This window comes from Myzus persicae, unplaced genomic scaffold, assembly GCF_001856785.1.
Source record: "Myzus persicae strain clone G006 unplaced genomic scaffold, MPER_G0061.0, whole genome shotgun sequence".
In the NCBI taxonomy this organism is placed as follows: domain Eukaryota; kingdom Metazoa; phylum Arthropoda; class Insecta; order Hemiptera; family Aphididae; genus Myzus; species Myzus persicae.
In genome coordinates, this window is record NW_019101135.1 from 897,493 (window position 1) to 912,612 (window position 15,120).

A 15,120-nucleotide genomic window follows, 5' to 3' on the forward strand; every position below is an offset into this window, starting at 1 on the left:
AAAATCATTCATAAAATATTGATAGAGAATAATATTTTCGAGAGGATGACGTGTTTATTTTATAGTAGGTATGTCTAAACATTGCCTCATAACGATAGCCCATAGGTTATTTACGCGTATACGATATTATACCTACGCATTTTATATCGTCCAATTTGATTGTTATATTTCATGTTTAGAAATATAGTAGTTCATTTCCACAAAAACGAAAATGATAGTTTCCTCCAAACATTAGCAATCAAGGTAAGTACCTATACTTTTACTGTTTTTAAAAAATTCATACGGGTAATATTTTTAGTTTTATATTAACTGTTGTTATTTGCAGTTAACGTGGTAATTAGGTACCTAATCTATTTTTAATATTTTATCTTTTTTTGTTTTCGGATACCTAACTAATATATTATTGAATTTAGAATGTTTATTTGTATGCGCATAATATATAGGTACATAAACATAACTTACCCTACAACAGTTTTTCTATGGTAGTTTGTTCACTTGATATAAAATGTTTAATAATTTAAAATATATTAATACCTATTAGGGTGCTATTTGTAGAACTGTCCGCTGAAATGTTCATAGAATGATTCTCAATTTGTTGTTCTGCATAAACAATTACAATTGGACCACATTATTATGACCTGTTAGTGGAATTGGTTGTTGCGTTATTGGAAACGTACTTACTATTTTCGGAAATATAATTTTCAGAATACCATAAAATAATATCAATATTTAACTAGAATTGTGACTAGGTACCTAACTAGTGGTTATCAAATCTCAAACGATCATATGTTTATTATTAGTAGATACCTACACGTAGGTAAACGATATTATTCGTAGTTTAGATTTTTAATTTTTTAAACAAATTTTTTTTTTTTAATGCACCTTTATAAGCACACAAGTACACAACCTTTAAACGTTTATAATATATTTACCATAATATTTATGCAAAATATTGTAACAATATACAATACGCTGGTCGCTGCAGGTCTCCACAAGATTTTTTCAGTGAGATGCAGTATTTTTTTGTAAGACATTAAATTAAATTTATGTAAAACAATAAAAATGTATAAGTAGATACATATTTTAAAACGAATTAGTAGATAAAAACGTTTAACACGGTTAGGATTATTTAAGTGTTTTAAATTTTGCATCTGTAAGTACTAATGCTATACCTACTAATAAATTGTTAATAACATGTCATTTAATTAGAAATTCAGTGTCAAAAATTAAATCTACTAGTTACTTGTATAGGTAATTAATAATTATTCAGTTAGTCAAAATATAATATGACAAATTTACGAGATGTGTAGAACAAAACCTTAATACCTATATGGCTATATCCTATACTCTCGTTCTTTTTGTTGTGGTTAAAAAATAAAAATAAATTTGTATAGTATAGTTAAGTATACCTATGTAGAAGTTAAAACTAAAACCGTTAACCGAACATTATATTTACCTATATGGCTATATAATATTACCTGTTGACTTTTGTACTTTTCACATTGGTACTAACTATTAAGTATCTACTTAATAATAGGTGTCAACTACTAATTTTCAACGGGATTTGCCTGTAAAAAAAAAAAAAAATGGAAAATTATATTTGCTTAAATGTTAAATACCTATTATTACAAGATGTTTTATAAATAGTAAATTTAGTTTGTACAAATGTACAATTATTATTTCACGCAGACGCGGTATCACCATACACGTACCTATATACGAATGGTGAGTCGTAAGTACGACGTCGTACTACAAATTTCTACAAAATATGTTCAGTAGTTATTTGATAGGTCCTTTGTGCTTATATACAATTGAGATGACAATTTAAAAGAGAAAAAAATTTTAAGGTTATATCCATAAATGAAGCATAGCAGGTGACAGCCGAGTCCGACAGGTGTGTACCTAATATTATATGCATTTTATAGGTAGGTACTAACTACTGTCTGCTAGGTACTGAAGATTATTTTTCTCGTTTAGTCGGAGTACATTTAATGGCTGTCCTGCAATGTAATTAAATAATTAACGTAACTAATAAGTGATAATAATAATTATTATGTTCACAACCAAAGTCAACAGTAAGGCACCTGTATGACTACATCGGCTATATCGCTATATAATTTATATATAATTACCTCTGTACACATGAGTTGGTAATATAATATGGTTCATTCACAAGATCTGTGCGTAGGCAGCAAGGGTAGTTGCGGGCGGCCAAAGTCGTTTAGTTTATCGAATATAGACAGATATTGAACTATATCGAAGACAATCCTATTGGCATAATACTATAATCGCGCGTTATTAGACATCGTTTGTTCTAAAATATTTTTTCGAAACATAAATGTAAAACGTATGTACCCGGGTTACCCATCGATAATAATACGAGTACATCGTATCATTATTATATTGTAGTATTTAATATTATCGTCATCGCATGATATGCGTGCAAAGGCGCGCAAGCAGCTGCAATGTTCGATTTTTTTTTCCCCATTATTATACACAGCACTCGTTATTACAATAACCGTCGTCGTCATCGTCGTCCGCGGCGTTCAACTATCAAGGAGGCAGCTGTTTCGTTTCCGTCTCTCGTCCGCCAAACGGTTTTAGTCTAGTTCCTGTGTCGGTAGGTACCAAACCGTCAACCGTCACTATACGCGCGTGAACCGCACTGCACGCTGAGCGAACATCGGCCACGGCGAATGCGATTATTTTTTTTGCAATATTTTACCGAGATATAGGCACCAGACGTCGAACTTTTTTTTTCCCCCATTTCTTTCGGGCCTTTTAAATAATAATAATAATAATAATAATATAGTAAAATCAAAAGCCGATTCACGCGGTGTATCGCGAATTTGGATACATACACATTGTGTACAGAATCATGATTGAATCCCATACGTGTACGTAGAAGATATTATTGCGATATTATAGCTCCAGATATATTATCTATCACGGTTGGCGAAGAGTTGGATGTACTATGTCCATAAACTGCAATAGTAAATTATTGAGAGGCAATAACGAAAATTGGTGAGTACAATCGTTTTATGAAAACATGACGAAAATCTATACCTGTATATTAGTATCCATATTGCTTATAAATTATAATTATTATATCGATAACGATAAATAATAATATGTGATCTGCGGTAATTTTGTGCCAAAAAGTTCGTATTTTTTAAGGCTGATTAGTTGAATGTCATGGACCCGCAGAATTTTAAATAACGGTATAAAATATAAATGTTAGACAACAATATGAATACGACTAAAATATGAACATAAAACATGTATAAAATACCTATGGTACACATCCGATCTGCACAAAAAAAAAATAAGTAGGTGCCTATATCGCTTTTTTCAAAAATAATAATATAATATCGTGCAAATGAGAAATATAATTTCATATACGAAGTGCCGTTGATTTGTACGACTCATTATATTATGCCCAACAACTCTGCAATCACTGAAGTTTAAACATGCCTATATAGTTTAATAAAACACAAGATTCACATTTCCTACATGTATATTTTATCTGGAACCTACCAATAATTATATTATATTATTATAATATTATCGATTACTCATTGGCTATTAGTTACGATATTTATTATTTCAAATAAATATAAATAACGGCAATGCTGGCGATGATCTCAATTTTATAAAACTACCTAAATTATTTTCTATTATAAAATATGAGTGTAGTAGGCGTGTACCTATTATAATAACGACATAATTCAAAAAAATATATAAAATACGAAACAATATTGTGAGACACTAGTCTTAAATACAGTAATAGTAAAACTCTAAAACACTATAATAAGCCATCAATAGAAAAACAAAGAAAAAAACTTGTTACTATTTTTAACGTAGTTATATTATACATAATAGTATGTATGACTAGACTACTATTATATATATATATTACTTATTAGTTATTTCTGTACAGTGGAACGCAAATGTTAACAAATAAAATATGCATCAATCGCGAAGCATTGACCTGATTCTCCTGATCGTAAAAAGTATAAAATAACGATAATTATAATAAAACAGCAATAATTTACATTAAATAATTATAGGAGGCAAAAAACTGTAATTTAAAAACACGATTCTCATAATAATGCATATAGGTTATTATAGCGGTAGGTAGATATACATTTTTAAACAAATATTATTGACTACTTAATAATATTATATAAGTTATTTGAATATTATTATTTATTAATTTCAATGACGCTAAATGAAGTAGACCTTGAAAGAATACCCGGTGATGTCAATTAAAAACAATATACAATTATGATACATGTATCTATAATGTATAATATTCATACTTTGAAAACGTCATATTAATACTAATAATTATTAGTGAATAGCATTGTATAGGAATTTAAGTAGTTCCCAACAAGTGAATTTTATCTCGTGATTGTCTCGAATAAAAGAAGATTATAGGCACTTGGTTTTGAAATGATTTTGTATTACACATTTATAAATTCTCGATAAATAGTAGGTATATGAACAAAATATAATTATTTGTTACTCAATAAGTTCAAATGAATAGTACTCAATATAGTCATCAGTCAACACAAACATGGGTAAATGGTGTTTGGCATTTTTAAATTAGCCTAATAGCCTGTATAGGCTATAATATGGTAATTATCATAGATTGGGGGTACTATGTACCTCCATTGCATGTTACATCAAACAAATTAGATTTATAAATATAAATCAGTATAGTAAATATGTGTGATTATTTATTTTATTTACACTTGTACAGTTGTACATTAAACTCAAACATATAATAATGTGATATCGTATAATTAGATCAATGTTATTGTAAGTTCATAAAGGTACCCATGACCCATCCTCCCCTGATTAGGTTTATCTAAAATTACTAAAATATCTAATTTTTCCACTGGTTTATATCACACGTGTATGATACAGTTTATTAAATAGTTTAAAGTATATTATATATATTAATATAATATAATATGAGTAATAATATACGAAACTAACATTTTATTGGAAATAAATAATAATATTGATTTATAATAATAATATATCAATCAATCAATGTGAGTAATATATATTATAATTATTTCCAGATTCCAGGTCATCGCAATAAAGACATAATAGAAATTTCATCGTTTGAACGTTTTTTGTCATAAGTGGGTGAGTTAAATAAATTAAAATGTTTTAATATATTCACCATGCCAAATTAATTTACCGATTGTGTGCACTGTATTCAGGAATGACGGAAGGATTTAAATCAAAGGAAATTATTTTACAAGCTCAAAAAAAATTCTTGGGCAAAGTAACAAATAAAAATGTTATAAAATTATTTATTCACGAACGCAATGCTAATATTTTGGATAATTTGTATCGACTTGCCAAAATTTACGTAAGTTTATAAATGTATTATATCTTAAATACTAATTTAATACAACATTTATTGAAATGCTATACCTAAATATGTATTTTTACAACAAATTGAAACTCACGTATAAAGTACTAAATATTATAAATAGAAGGTGTCTAGGTACAAGAAGCAAAATAATTGCTAATATTGTTAAAGCGGTGTATTTTAATTAAGTTTTTAATATTTTTTTTCAATATTATCATTATTATAATATATACAGTGTATGTTATATGCAATTTAACTCTCTACTATTTGAATGCATTAGAGAAATCCATTTGTAATAGTTTATTTTTGCCCCCGAGTGGCTCATATTTCAATGCATATTTACGTTATTTTTCACCATTGCCAATTCTATTTTAAATTGTTTACTTTTAAGTTTACCATAATATTATGAAAATAATAATATAAATGGATATGTAATATACATTTCAGTTTTGTTTTTTATGCAAGTATAGGTATACCTATATTATAGTTTCTTTTACTGCATAACAGTATATGGCCTGTTTCTACTTTCTCTAACATAACAAATAACAATTAACAATTTATTCGAATTTGTTCGGTACTTATAGTTAATACTTTCAAATTGAAAAATCGAATATGGAAATACTCAAAACTACCTTGGTATACCCACATGTTTCCCAAATCTAAAATGGTCACCGTTTAGATCAATAAATTGATATAAAAAAATACTCAAATTAAATTACGTAATGATAGGTATAGAAACTGTAAAACAAAAACAGAAAACAAAATTCTTTAGTATAGTACACGAATTTATGATAAAATGTAAAATAGCTTTCAAAATTACCCGTTCCTGGAATAATTTAAAAGTGTTGGCTACATTTATAATAAATGAAATAAAATTCGTTATTATTTCAATAAGTTAAACTAAAAACAGATCTTCTCGTTCAATTTGTATTTAAATTAATCCTTTTTAACTTTTAAGTTTAATCATCAATTCTCAATATCATCCTATACCTATACCTACTTATTAAATTAAATAATCGTCTGTAGGTACAAAGTATCGGAAACAATACAATTACTGAATTACCTATACAATCTCATATTATTAAAACTATTCATACCGATAAATATTCGTTTAAGTATTATATATTTATATATTAAATTTTATTATAAATTGCAGGTTTTAACTATTGTAGAATTTACAAAATATAATATATTATATCTAATTTAAAAGATTAAGAGTTTTTAATTTATAATAATTACTAAAGTTTTGACTTTTGTTTTCGTTGTTTTATTTTTTAATTAAGCAAACCAGAAAGAAAACACTGTTTGTACATTTGCATTTATTTTCCTTTGTTTAAACTATTAACAACAATGTGATGGCCATCGCCATAATAATAACTCTTAAACTTACTAAAAATTATCCACATTAAAATTACAATATTTTCACCGACTCCTTAAGCACCACCGTCCACCAACAGCATCCAAAATATACTCTAAACCAATTTCCATCTAACCATTGCCACCAAAATCATATACCAAGTAGAAAAATTAAAAACCAAAAAAGAATGTCCAATTCATTTGGACACCAGGCCATTGCAAAATAAACGGAAACGAATTAGCTGACCACTACACGCAAAAAATGCAACAGTATCTGAAACCCCCAAACAAAAATACAGCACAATATTAGAATACAAAAAATCACATAAAAACTATCACACGGAACATAATATGGCAAAATCACTGATTAAACCAAAAAACTTAATTACCAATAATTAAACAAAACATAAATCCCTGGCCACTACCAAAAACATTTAGAAAAACAGAAATAACCGACTGAAAACCGATCACACCCACCTCACACACGGACACCTCATGAAAAACCAACCACCAACAGAAAGCACTTCATGCGGAACTACTATCACAGTATAACATTTTATGGCCGAATGCAGATCAAACTAAGAAGAGAGGAGAAAACATAACATACCAACGAACCTATACGAGATAATCGGACTCGACTGCCAACCAGAAAGCGTAATGTCATTTCTCAAGTCCATACAAATAGAGCAAAACATTTAATAATTAAATAGTTATGAGTCATTAATATTGTAACCAATTGTATCAAATGTACAAATATAATGTTTAAAATATACAAAGCTTAATGGCCTAGTAAGCTGCCGAAGCTATAATGAACAATAAAAAAAAAAACTATGTGATGAAGGATGACTGATGAATGATTACAAAGATATTTAAACAATTTAATTTAATATATTTTAATCAAAATATTGCATATTAGCCAACGTGTGAAAAATTTTCAACCATAATAATAAATTATTCTACTTATTATTGTTTATATTTTTCAGACGGGAAATAAGAAAGAATCCGAGAAGTTGACGAAAAATATAATCAAAATAATCGTTAAATTGAGTATTTTGTATAGAAATGATCAATTTGACAGTAATGAATTGGAATTAGCGAATAATTTTAAAGATAAATTTAGAGAGTTAACTATGATTGCAGTAAGTTTTTATGAAATAGAATTCAGTTATGACAAAAATTATTTAATCAATTATTTATTTAAGTGTAGAGAAATACTAAAAGAACTAACCAAAAGACATCTAACGGATAAAACACTGTCCAGGGTAGATAAAATTTTTGATTTTTTTTCAAATTCTGTATTTTTAGATTCAATTTTTATTAATCCTGCAGTTTCCGAATTAACTGAAACTGTGCAAATCTTAATTAACGACTTAAAAGAGTTATTGGATAAAGACTTATAGTATAATATAATATACCTATTATAATTTATTAAAAAATATTTTTATATTGATCATTTATATTTATAAATATTATAATGCCATATAGGACTCTACTGGACCCTTCATATCCGTGCTTGTATAACCTTCACTATAATCTATAACTATCCAAATGTTACATATTTTATTTATCGGATGTACCTATAATACTTAAAAATATGTCATATTAGATGATCAATTTCAATGTTTCAATATTTGTAAAGACTTAACAGTTAACATATTGTAATTTAATGACTTATTCCTAATAATTATATCATCTACCTGACGCCCCAACAATATTATTATAAAAAAATGTTGAAACTATGCAAGCAAAACATTTTTAAAACAAGTATAGATCATATGGAAAATTCAATACTAATTGACGGTTAGTATACATTAATTATTGATTAAACTCATACTTTAAGTTACCTACCTAATTTAATTATTATTCTCATTATTTATAATTTTTTTTCCATTTTAATTTCTCAAATATTTCTTATTTACGAGGAATATAATATCTAATATTATTGTACAATGTGTACTGTAAATTAGGTTCTATATTATATTTATATGTATATTGTATATACATCTACTACATTGTTAATAAACGTATATAACAGTGTTTTCACACAATTTAATACCTATTGTATTTATTTTCATCGACAATTATTTGTATTATTTGAATTTGAATAAAAATGTAAAAAAAAAAAATTAGAATATTTATTCAAATACGTATTTATTAAACAATGTGTACTTTAACGTCTTCTGCCCAATGAAAAAAAACCTAATAAAGTGCAAGGTCGCATTCTTTCAATAATTCTTTAGCTATCACCTACCTTAAAAGTTGAACATACTAGCTGTCTACTTATCAATCGTCGTGGACCATGGTTATCGGTTATGCAATACAATATCTCTATATAGTAATCAGAGACGCATCCAGAGGTGCTAAGGGGGTATAGCTATGCTATAGCACTTCCTGATTGACCGTGTTTATTTTAGCCTATAATTTAATATCTATAAAAATATTAAACATTTTTTACACAAAGCGTAAATGAAGAAAAGTTTAATGGAGATTTTTAGTGGGACTTAATAAATGCAGAACACAGCTGGTGTTTGACCTTAAGACACTCTATAATCAAAGTTTTCAGGCTTGCAACTTGCAAGTTGCAGCCACCATCCTTGACGCTTAAAGACTGTTGAACATTTTCGTTTGAGGATTATCTTCAGTGACGAAGCAAAATTGTACGTTAACGGAAAATTCAATAGGTAGTGTAGTAAGTCTAATAACTTGATGGTTATAGAAAACGATCGAGGTTCATGGCTGCGTTTCAAACTGTCTATCCCGATATGTTTGAGAGGGTGTGAGATGAACTGGAATATCGGTTTTATATTATCTGACTTGTGCGGGGCACATTGAACAACTTTGGACAAGTATAATAATTAATAAAAACTGTTTTTAAAATAAATAAGCTATTTGAAACTCTAAAATTAATTTTGTTACAGCCTGTATATAGTGTATATATTATATACACAAAATTAAATACATCCATCGCTCAGCTCAGAATCTAAAATTTATAAAATGTATTTATGTTTAAAAATAATTCTGGTAATCTTTAAAAATATGGCTTTGAAATATTAAAAACAAAATTTTCAAAGATGTACCTATATTTTGAGTTACTAACAATTTTTTTACACAAATAATAGCTATAATATCTATGATACCAGCAGTATTTTTCGCGTGAATAAAAAATACAAACCTATGCAAAATACGTGTGATTTAAATACCATCACTTCATATTTCATCTCAAAAATATTCAAAATTTTTGTTGAGTTTTTAAAGAGTCATAAAATTGGTAGGTAGGTACATATATTCGTTATCTCTACTTAATATTTAATAAGCCTACGTGGTTTTGGTAAATATACACGTAAGTTATTATACATTTATACAACATCATAATATAGCTACATGGCCATTAATTATTTTAATATACTCGGCACTCGTACATGTTATAGGTATTACATCCGTCTAAATGGCTGGCCTCCATTTAATATTAATATGATATTAGGTAGGTATGTGATGTTATGAATTAATTTAAAAAATAAGGACAAATTGTTATTGTCTTTTATCGACTAACATCGGCTTCTGTTTTTTATTTTTCCGATATGTATAGTCGTATAGACTATGTAGAACCATATAAGTCATAAATAATTATTATAAAACCTCATTCATCAATACGAATGCGCATTTAGACATTAGCCGATGCAATTTACAGAATGTGTCAATGTGCACGAGCATACAACGTGATTTTACTTTTAACAGAAAACTATCATGATCTCGAGAAAAACAAATTTGCATAAGCAATATTAATAAAAAATATAAGGATACAAATAATTACTGGTACATTTTTATTTTTAACATAATATTATAAATTATTCTCATCGAGAAAACGCTTATAAACAATTTAATACTTTTCCACATAATGAACGTTAACTGTTCAAATAATCACCAATTACCCGGTATTATGTTAATGGTTATAATATAAGCGCGAGTAATTGTATGAATATAGCGTGTTGCTCCGAGTTCTACTCGAGCACTGCAACCGCACTCGTAGAAGTCGTAGAACCTAATAATAATTATATTATATTATACAAGTCACGTTACTGATTTAATATGGTATTCTATAATGTGACGTGACTGACTCACGTAATTATTGGTAATTATTGTTGCATTCAAAGTATGCAGATGGTAGAGTAACCAGGACAAATATAATATGACAATTTTCAATTTTGAACTGTTGAATTTTATAATAATATGTTATTTTGATTACCTATGTAGCGGGACCGTCGACTGAGCAGATGATAATGTTATGATATTACATTATACTATTATTATTAACTAGGTAAGTGTGTTGCCACGAATCATAGCTCTATTTTTGTGATTATTTGTGCATCTATATTTTTTTACAACCGTGCTATTAAATAATTATATAGATGTATGTATATATGTAGCCAACTATATATGTATGTATATATATATATATAATATATATAGTCTGCAAAGAATATGGGTGGGTTTAAATGTATAATGTCGGAAATAATCAATCAAAATCATTTTTTAAGACATTCATAATTTGTATAACTGTTTACTGTATTACCTTTGGTAAATAAGTAGTAAGTACTAGGTAGGTCCTTATCAGTCGTCTGACTTTCGAACTGATTTTGTTATTTACCTTGCAATTAATCAGTATTTTGAGAAAAATGGCTCATAAACGATATCGATTCGTGGAAACGGCAAATAATTCTCAATATAATGTTTTCATATATCAACAATTTCATGATTTTTTTCTTTAGAAATTATGTAACAACTATTATGCAAAATTCATATAATATATGACATATATTATTAATGGGCCAACCATTATTGATGTTGACAAATATGGAATAGGTCAATTTTTAAGTTATTTTAATCCTTCGACGGTGGTAATATTATATTCATATTGTATCTAACAATAGTATCCGCGTGTTCCTAAACGTTTGCATATTGTTATCAAATCCATCGAGTTTCATTTCAGTCCATCCGTAAAATAACAGATTGCTGATAAGTCAATCGGCTTGATTACCTGTCCTCCCCTCCAACGGCTGACTGATCTGATGAATTTAGGAACACACGGTATGTTACATTTCACTTATCTTATAGATAAGAAAACAATTTAAATTTTGTTTTATTAAATATACGGTCTCAGTGTCGTTTCAACAGTGTGTGGGGGGGGGGGGGGGAGAATAAAATCATGTTTGGTTGGATAAGGTCTTATAAGTTATAACTTCATAAGATATTTGGTCTTATATTAGGATTATTAATAATCAAAAAATAATATTATATAATAAATATATCATAATTTTATTATTGAATAAGTCGTTATTATAAAGATCTATAAAATGTGATATTTTATTGTCCTCGGTAACAGACTGACAGATCGCCTCCAGTCTCCACTCATTATTAAAATTGTTAAAATTCACGGGGGTGGGGGGACGTCCAAATACTAGATAATATACCTAAACTGTACTTGAGCCTTATAGAGGCATTTGAAAATAAATAAATAACATTATATTGCATAATATTGTACTAAAATAGCAATTATTAAAAAGCGCAGAATCGGATAATCGTAAATAAATAAATTAAAATAAATAAGGTCGACGATTAAAAAATAATGTAACAATTACATTATTATAAACTTTGTATTTTTGTGCGACAGTAAATAATTCGTCAAAAACACGTTGTACGCATTCCAAAAATTTAGGTCATAACGAAGGGGCTTACATCAAAAACATTCCTAACTATCAAAATTGTTTAAGACGAGTTTATATAAATACGCAAGAAATGAAGTTGGGGAAAGTATTATAATTAATGAGTTCATTGCTCAATAATAAAAACAAAAATCCGTTATGAAATATTGGACGATTAAATGAAACATTAATAGTATTTAAATAGCCCTCACCCCTTGATTGAGCTTCTGATAATAAATCAAGTGATTTTTCTGTAAAAATCTAACCTATGCTAGTTAAGTAGGGTTTGGTACCTATACTGACAATACTACAATAGTTCGTCCTCATCTTCTAAAATGTGTTCACTACCAGCTGCACATTACGAATCAAGTAAAACATTTTGGTCTTCAGTTTTTGAATTTTTTTTAAACTTGATATTTTTAATATGCTTCTACTATCTTGTGCAAGGAAATCAGCACTTGTATTTGATTTAATTTCTACGTGTACTTGGAGTGCTTTATATGCGCAGCTTTTAACTGAGTTTCCGACTAATGTCGGATTATTATTGAAGCCTTCCTTAGATGAGTTCTTATAGCAGAAAAAAACATTTCCAGATACGGTCTTGGCTGGGAACTTGACGCCTAAAATTAATTTAAGATCGTATATAGGTACACTAACCGTATATTATCTATGCCATATTGATATTGTCATAGCAAAGGTAATTGATACACAATAATAATTATCTACATCGCGTCATATGGCGTATAGACCTATAAAGACACTTACACCAAAGTTCTTTATAATCGTGATCAAAACCCACACTTACAGCGTTACCAGTATTTATTCTATTCTGTGGCGTTAGCATAGACCTTACACTACTTAGACACTTAGTATATTAATGTCAATGGTTTTTGGTTTATCTTTAATCGTACTACACACGAGAAGTACACTACCTACTACATTAGGCGATTAATAATCGCACGCCTCCCTATCTTCAGAAAAGTGGACATTATTCTCGGGAAATAAAATACGTTTAAATTCGGAGATTAATCACCTAGCGCGAGAGCGTGTAAATTATTAAAATTAATACATTTACAATAAATATCTTGTAGGGCGTACCCCCGGACGTTGGAGGCTTAAATTAAATAGGACACAAAATCTCCCCCCCCTCCCGCTTTAACTACTGATAAAATTATAAAAATTATAAAAAAATACACGCGGATAAGTATTAATTACTGGTGGTATGGTGTATAGGTATCGATACTCCACAACAACTGCGTCGCCGAAAAGTCATCAATGGTACATTTAGTATACTAAGGGCGATTCTATAAAAAACTGTCTTTCTGTTTTTGAAAAGTAATAGTTCAATCTCACGGTAATGCTGGCCGATGGCCTAAAAGTGTCGCGAAACAAAACAACGTCGCCGATTAGAGGCAGACATCCAAATTCCACGATAATAAATTGCAAATTCGAAAGTGCATTAATGGAACATTCGTATATTATTGGTGATTCTATGCAAAAAACCGGTGTCGAAACTGCAGCGCCGATGAACACTATCCATCACTGCAGAGGTAATGGCCACAATCGTTATAACAGGATTCGCGGTCGTATTGCATACCATAAACGGTGTTATATATAGTGTAGCGTGCGATCTACCGCTTACGTGTGGTCTACCTGTGATCTATATTCAATAGCCAGGCCCCGGCCCGAGTGGAAATGCTCGCCGACGCCCATCGCGGTTGGTCCACAAAGAAGTTAGACACGGACGCCCTGCACCACTATCTTAGCACCACTCATCTGGAAGAGGCGGCTGTACAGGCAAGCACTGAAAAAGCGCTATCCTCAGCCGAATCACTCGACACATTCTTGTTCGGTGCCTGCGAGGCGTCCATGCCCACGAAAAGACCTGGTCCCGAAGGTAGGCGACCAGTTTATTGGTGGTCAGAGGAGATCGCCGAGCTACGGAGGCAGTCCCTGACCCTCCGTAGGTGCTACCAAGCCTGCCTCAGACGCTTAGGCCAGCCCGGAAGCCAGGAGGCAAGATTTGCTTACATCGCAGCTAAAAGAGAGCTTCGGACGGTCATCCGCGAGGCAAAGAGAAAGTCCTGGGCCGATCTCTGCAAACAGGTCGACACCGACCCTTGGGGCAGACCGTACAAGCTGGTAATGAAAAGGCTAGGCGTCCGAAACCCAGCTGCTGACTCCAGGGGCAGGGAGGCCATGATCGCCGACTCTCTTTTCCCCGCGGCTCCAGTAACGGACTGGAATGCAGCGCCGTCCGCTGCTGTACATAATATTTTCCAAGCGTTCGACCCTATCCGGAACACGCTTGAGTTCAACAGAATCATCCCGAAGTTTACACCGGAAGACCTACGGAGAGCAGTAAAGAGGCTCACACCTGGTAAAGCGGCTGGACCTTCGGGGATCCCTAACGAGGTTCTCAGGGCTCTCGCGAACGCCCAGCCTCAAGCAGTCCTCAGAACATATAATGATTGTCTACACGCACTGATATTTCCGCCTCGATGGAAAAGGGCACGGCTCGTTCTGCTGCGGAAAGGCCCTGACAAACCTCCAGACGTCCCTTCGAGTTACAGGCCCATCTGTATGCTTGACACCCCGGGTAAGCTACTTGAACGCCTCTTGCTCCAAAGACTCGAGGAGCACCTCGACGAGCACGGAGGCCGGAGAAGAGCC

The 15,120-nt window shown here is 30.4% G+C and overlaps 1 protein-coding gene across 4 annotated transcripts; it reads left to right on the forward strand.

Moving 5' to 3' along the window:
- The first annotated feature begins 900 nt into the window (after positions 1–900).
- On the forward strand, positions 901–8,394 carry LOC111027861 (tumor necrosis factor alpha-induced protein 8-like protein). 4 transcript variants are annotated; one of them, XM_022306323.1, is made up of 4 exons: positions 901–1,025; positions 5,094–5,160; positions 5,238–5,389; positions 7,732–8,394. In XM_022306323.1, exons 3-4 carry the CDS (start codon positions 5,240–5,242, stop codon positions 8,146–8,148), a joined length of 567 nt encoding a protein of 188 aa, XP_022162015.1. In that variant the 5' UTR covers positions 901–1,025; positions 5,094–5,160; positions 5,238–5,239; the 3' UTR covers positions 8,149–8,394. The 4 variants fall into 4 exon arrangements, with proteins under 4 accessions (XP_022162015.1, XP_022162013.1, XP_022162014.1 ...); XM_022306321.1 differs by lacking the exon at positions 901–1,025 and adding an exon at positions 2,592–3,024; XM_022306322.1 differs by lacking the exon at positions 901–1,025 and adding an exon at positions 4,416–4,640.
- The last annotated feature ends 6,726 nt before the right edge of the window (positions 8,395–15,120 follow it).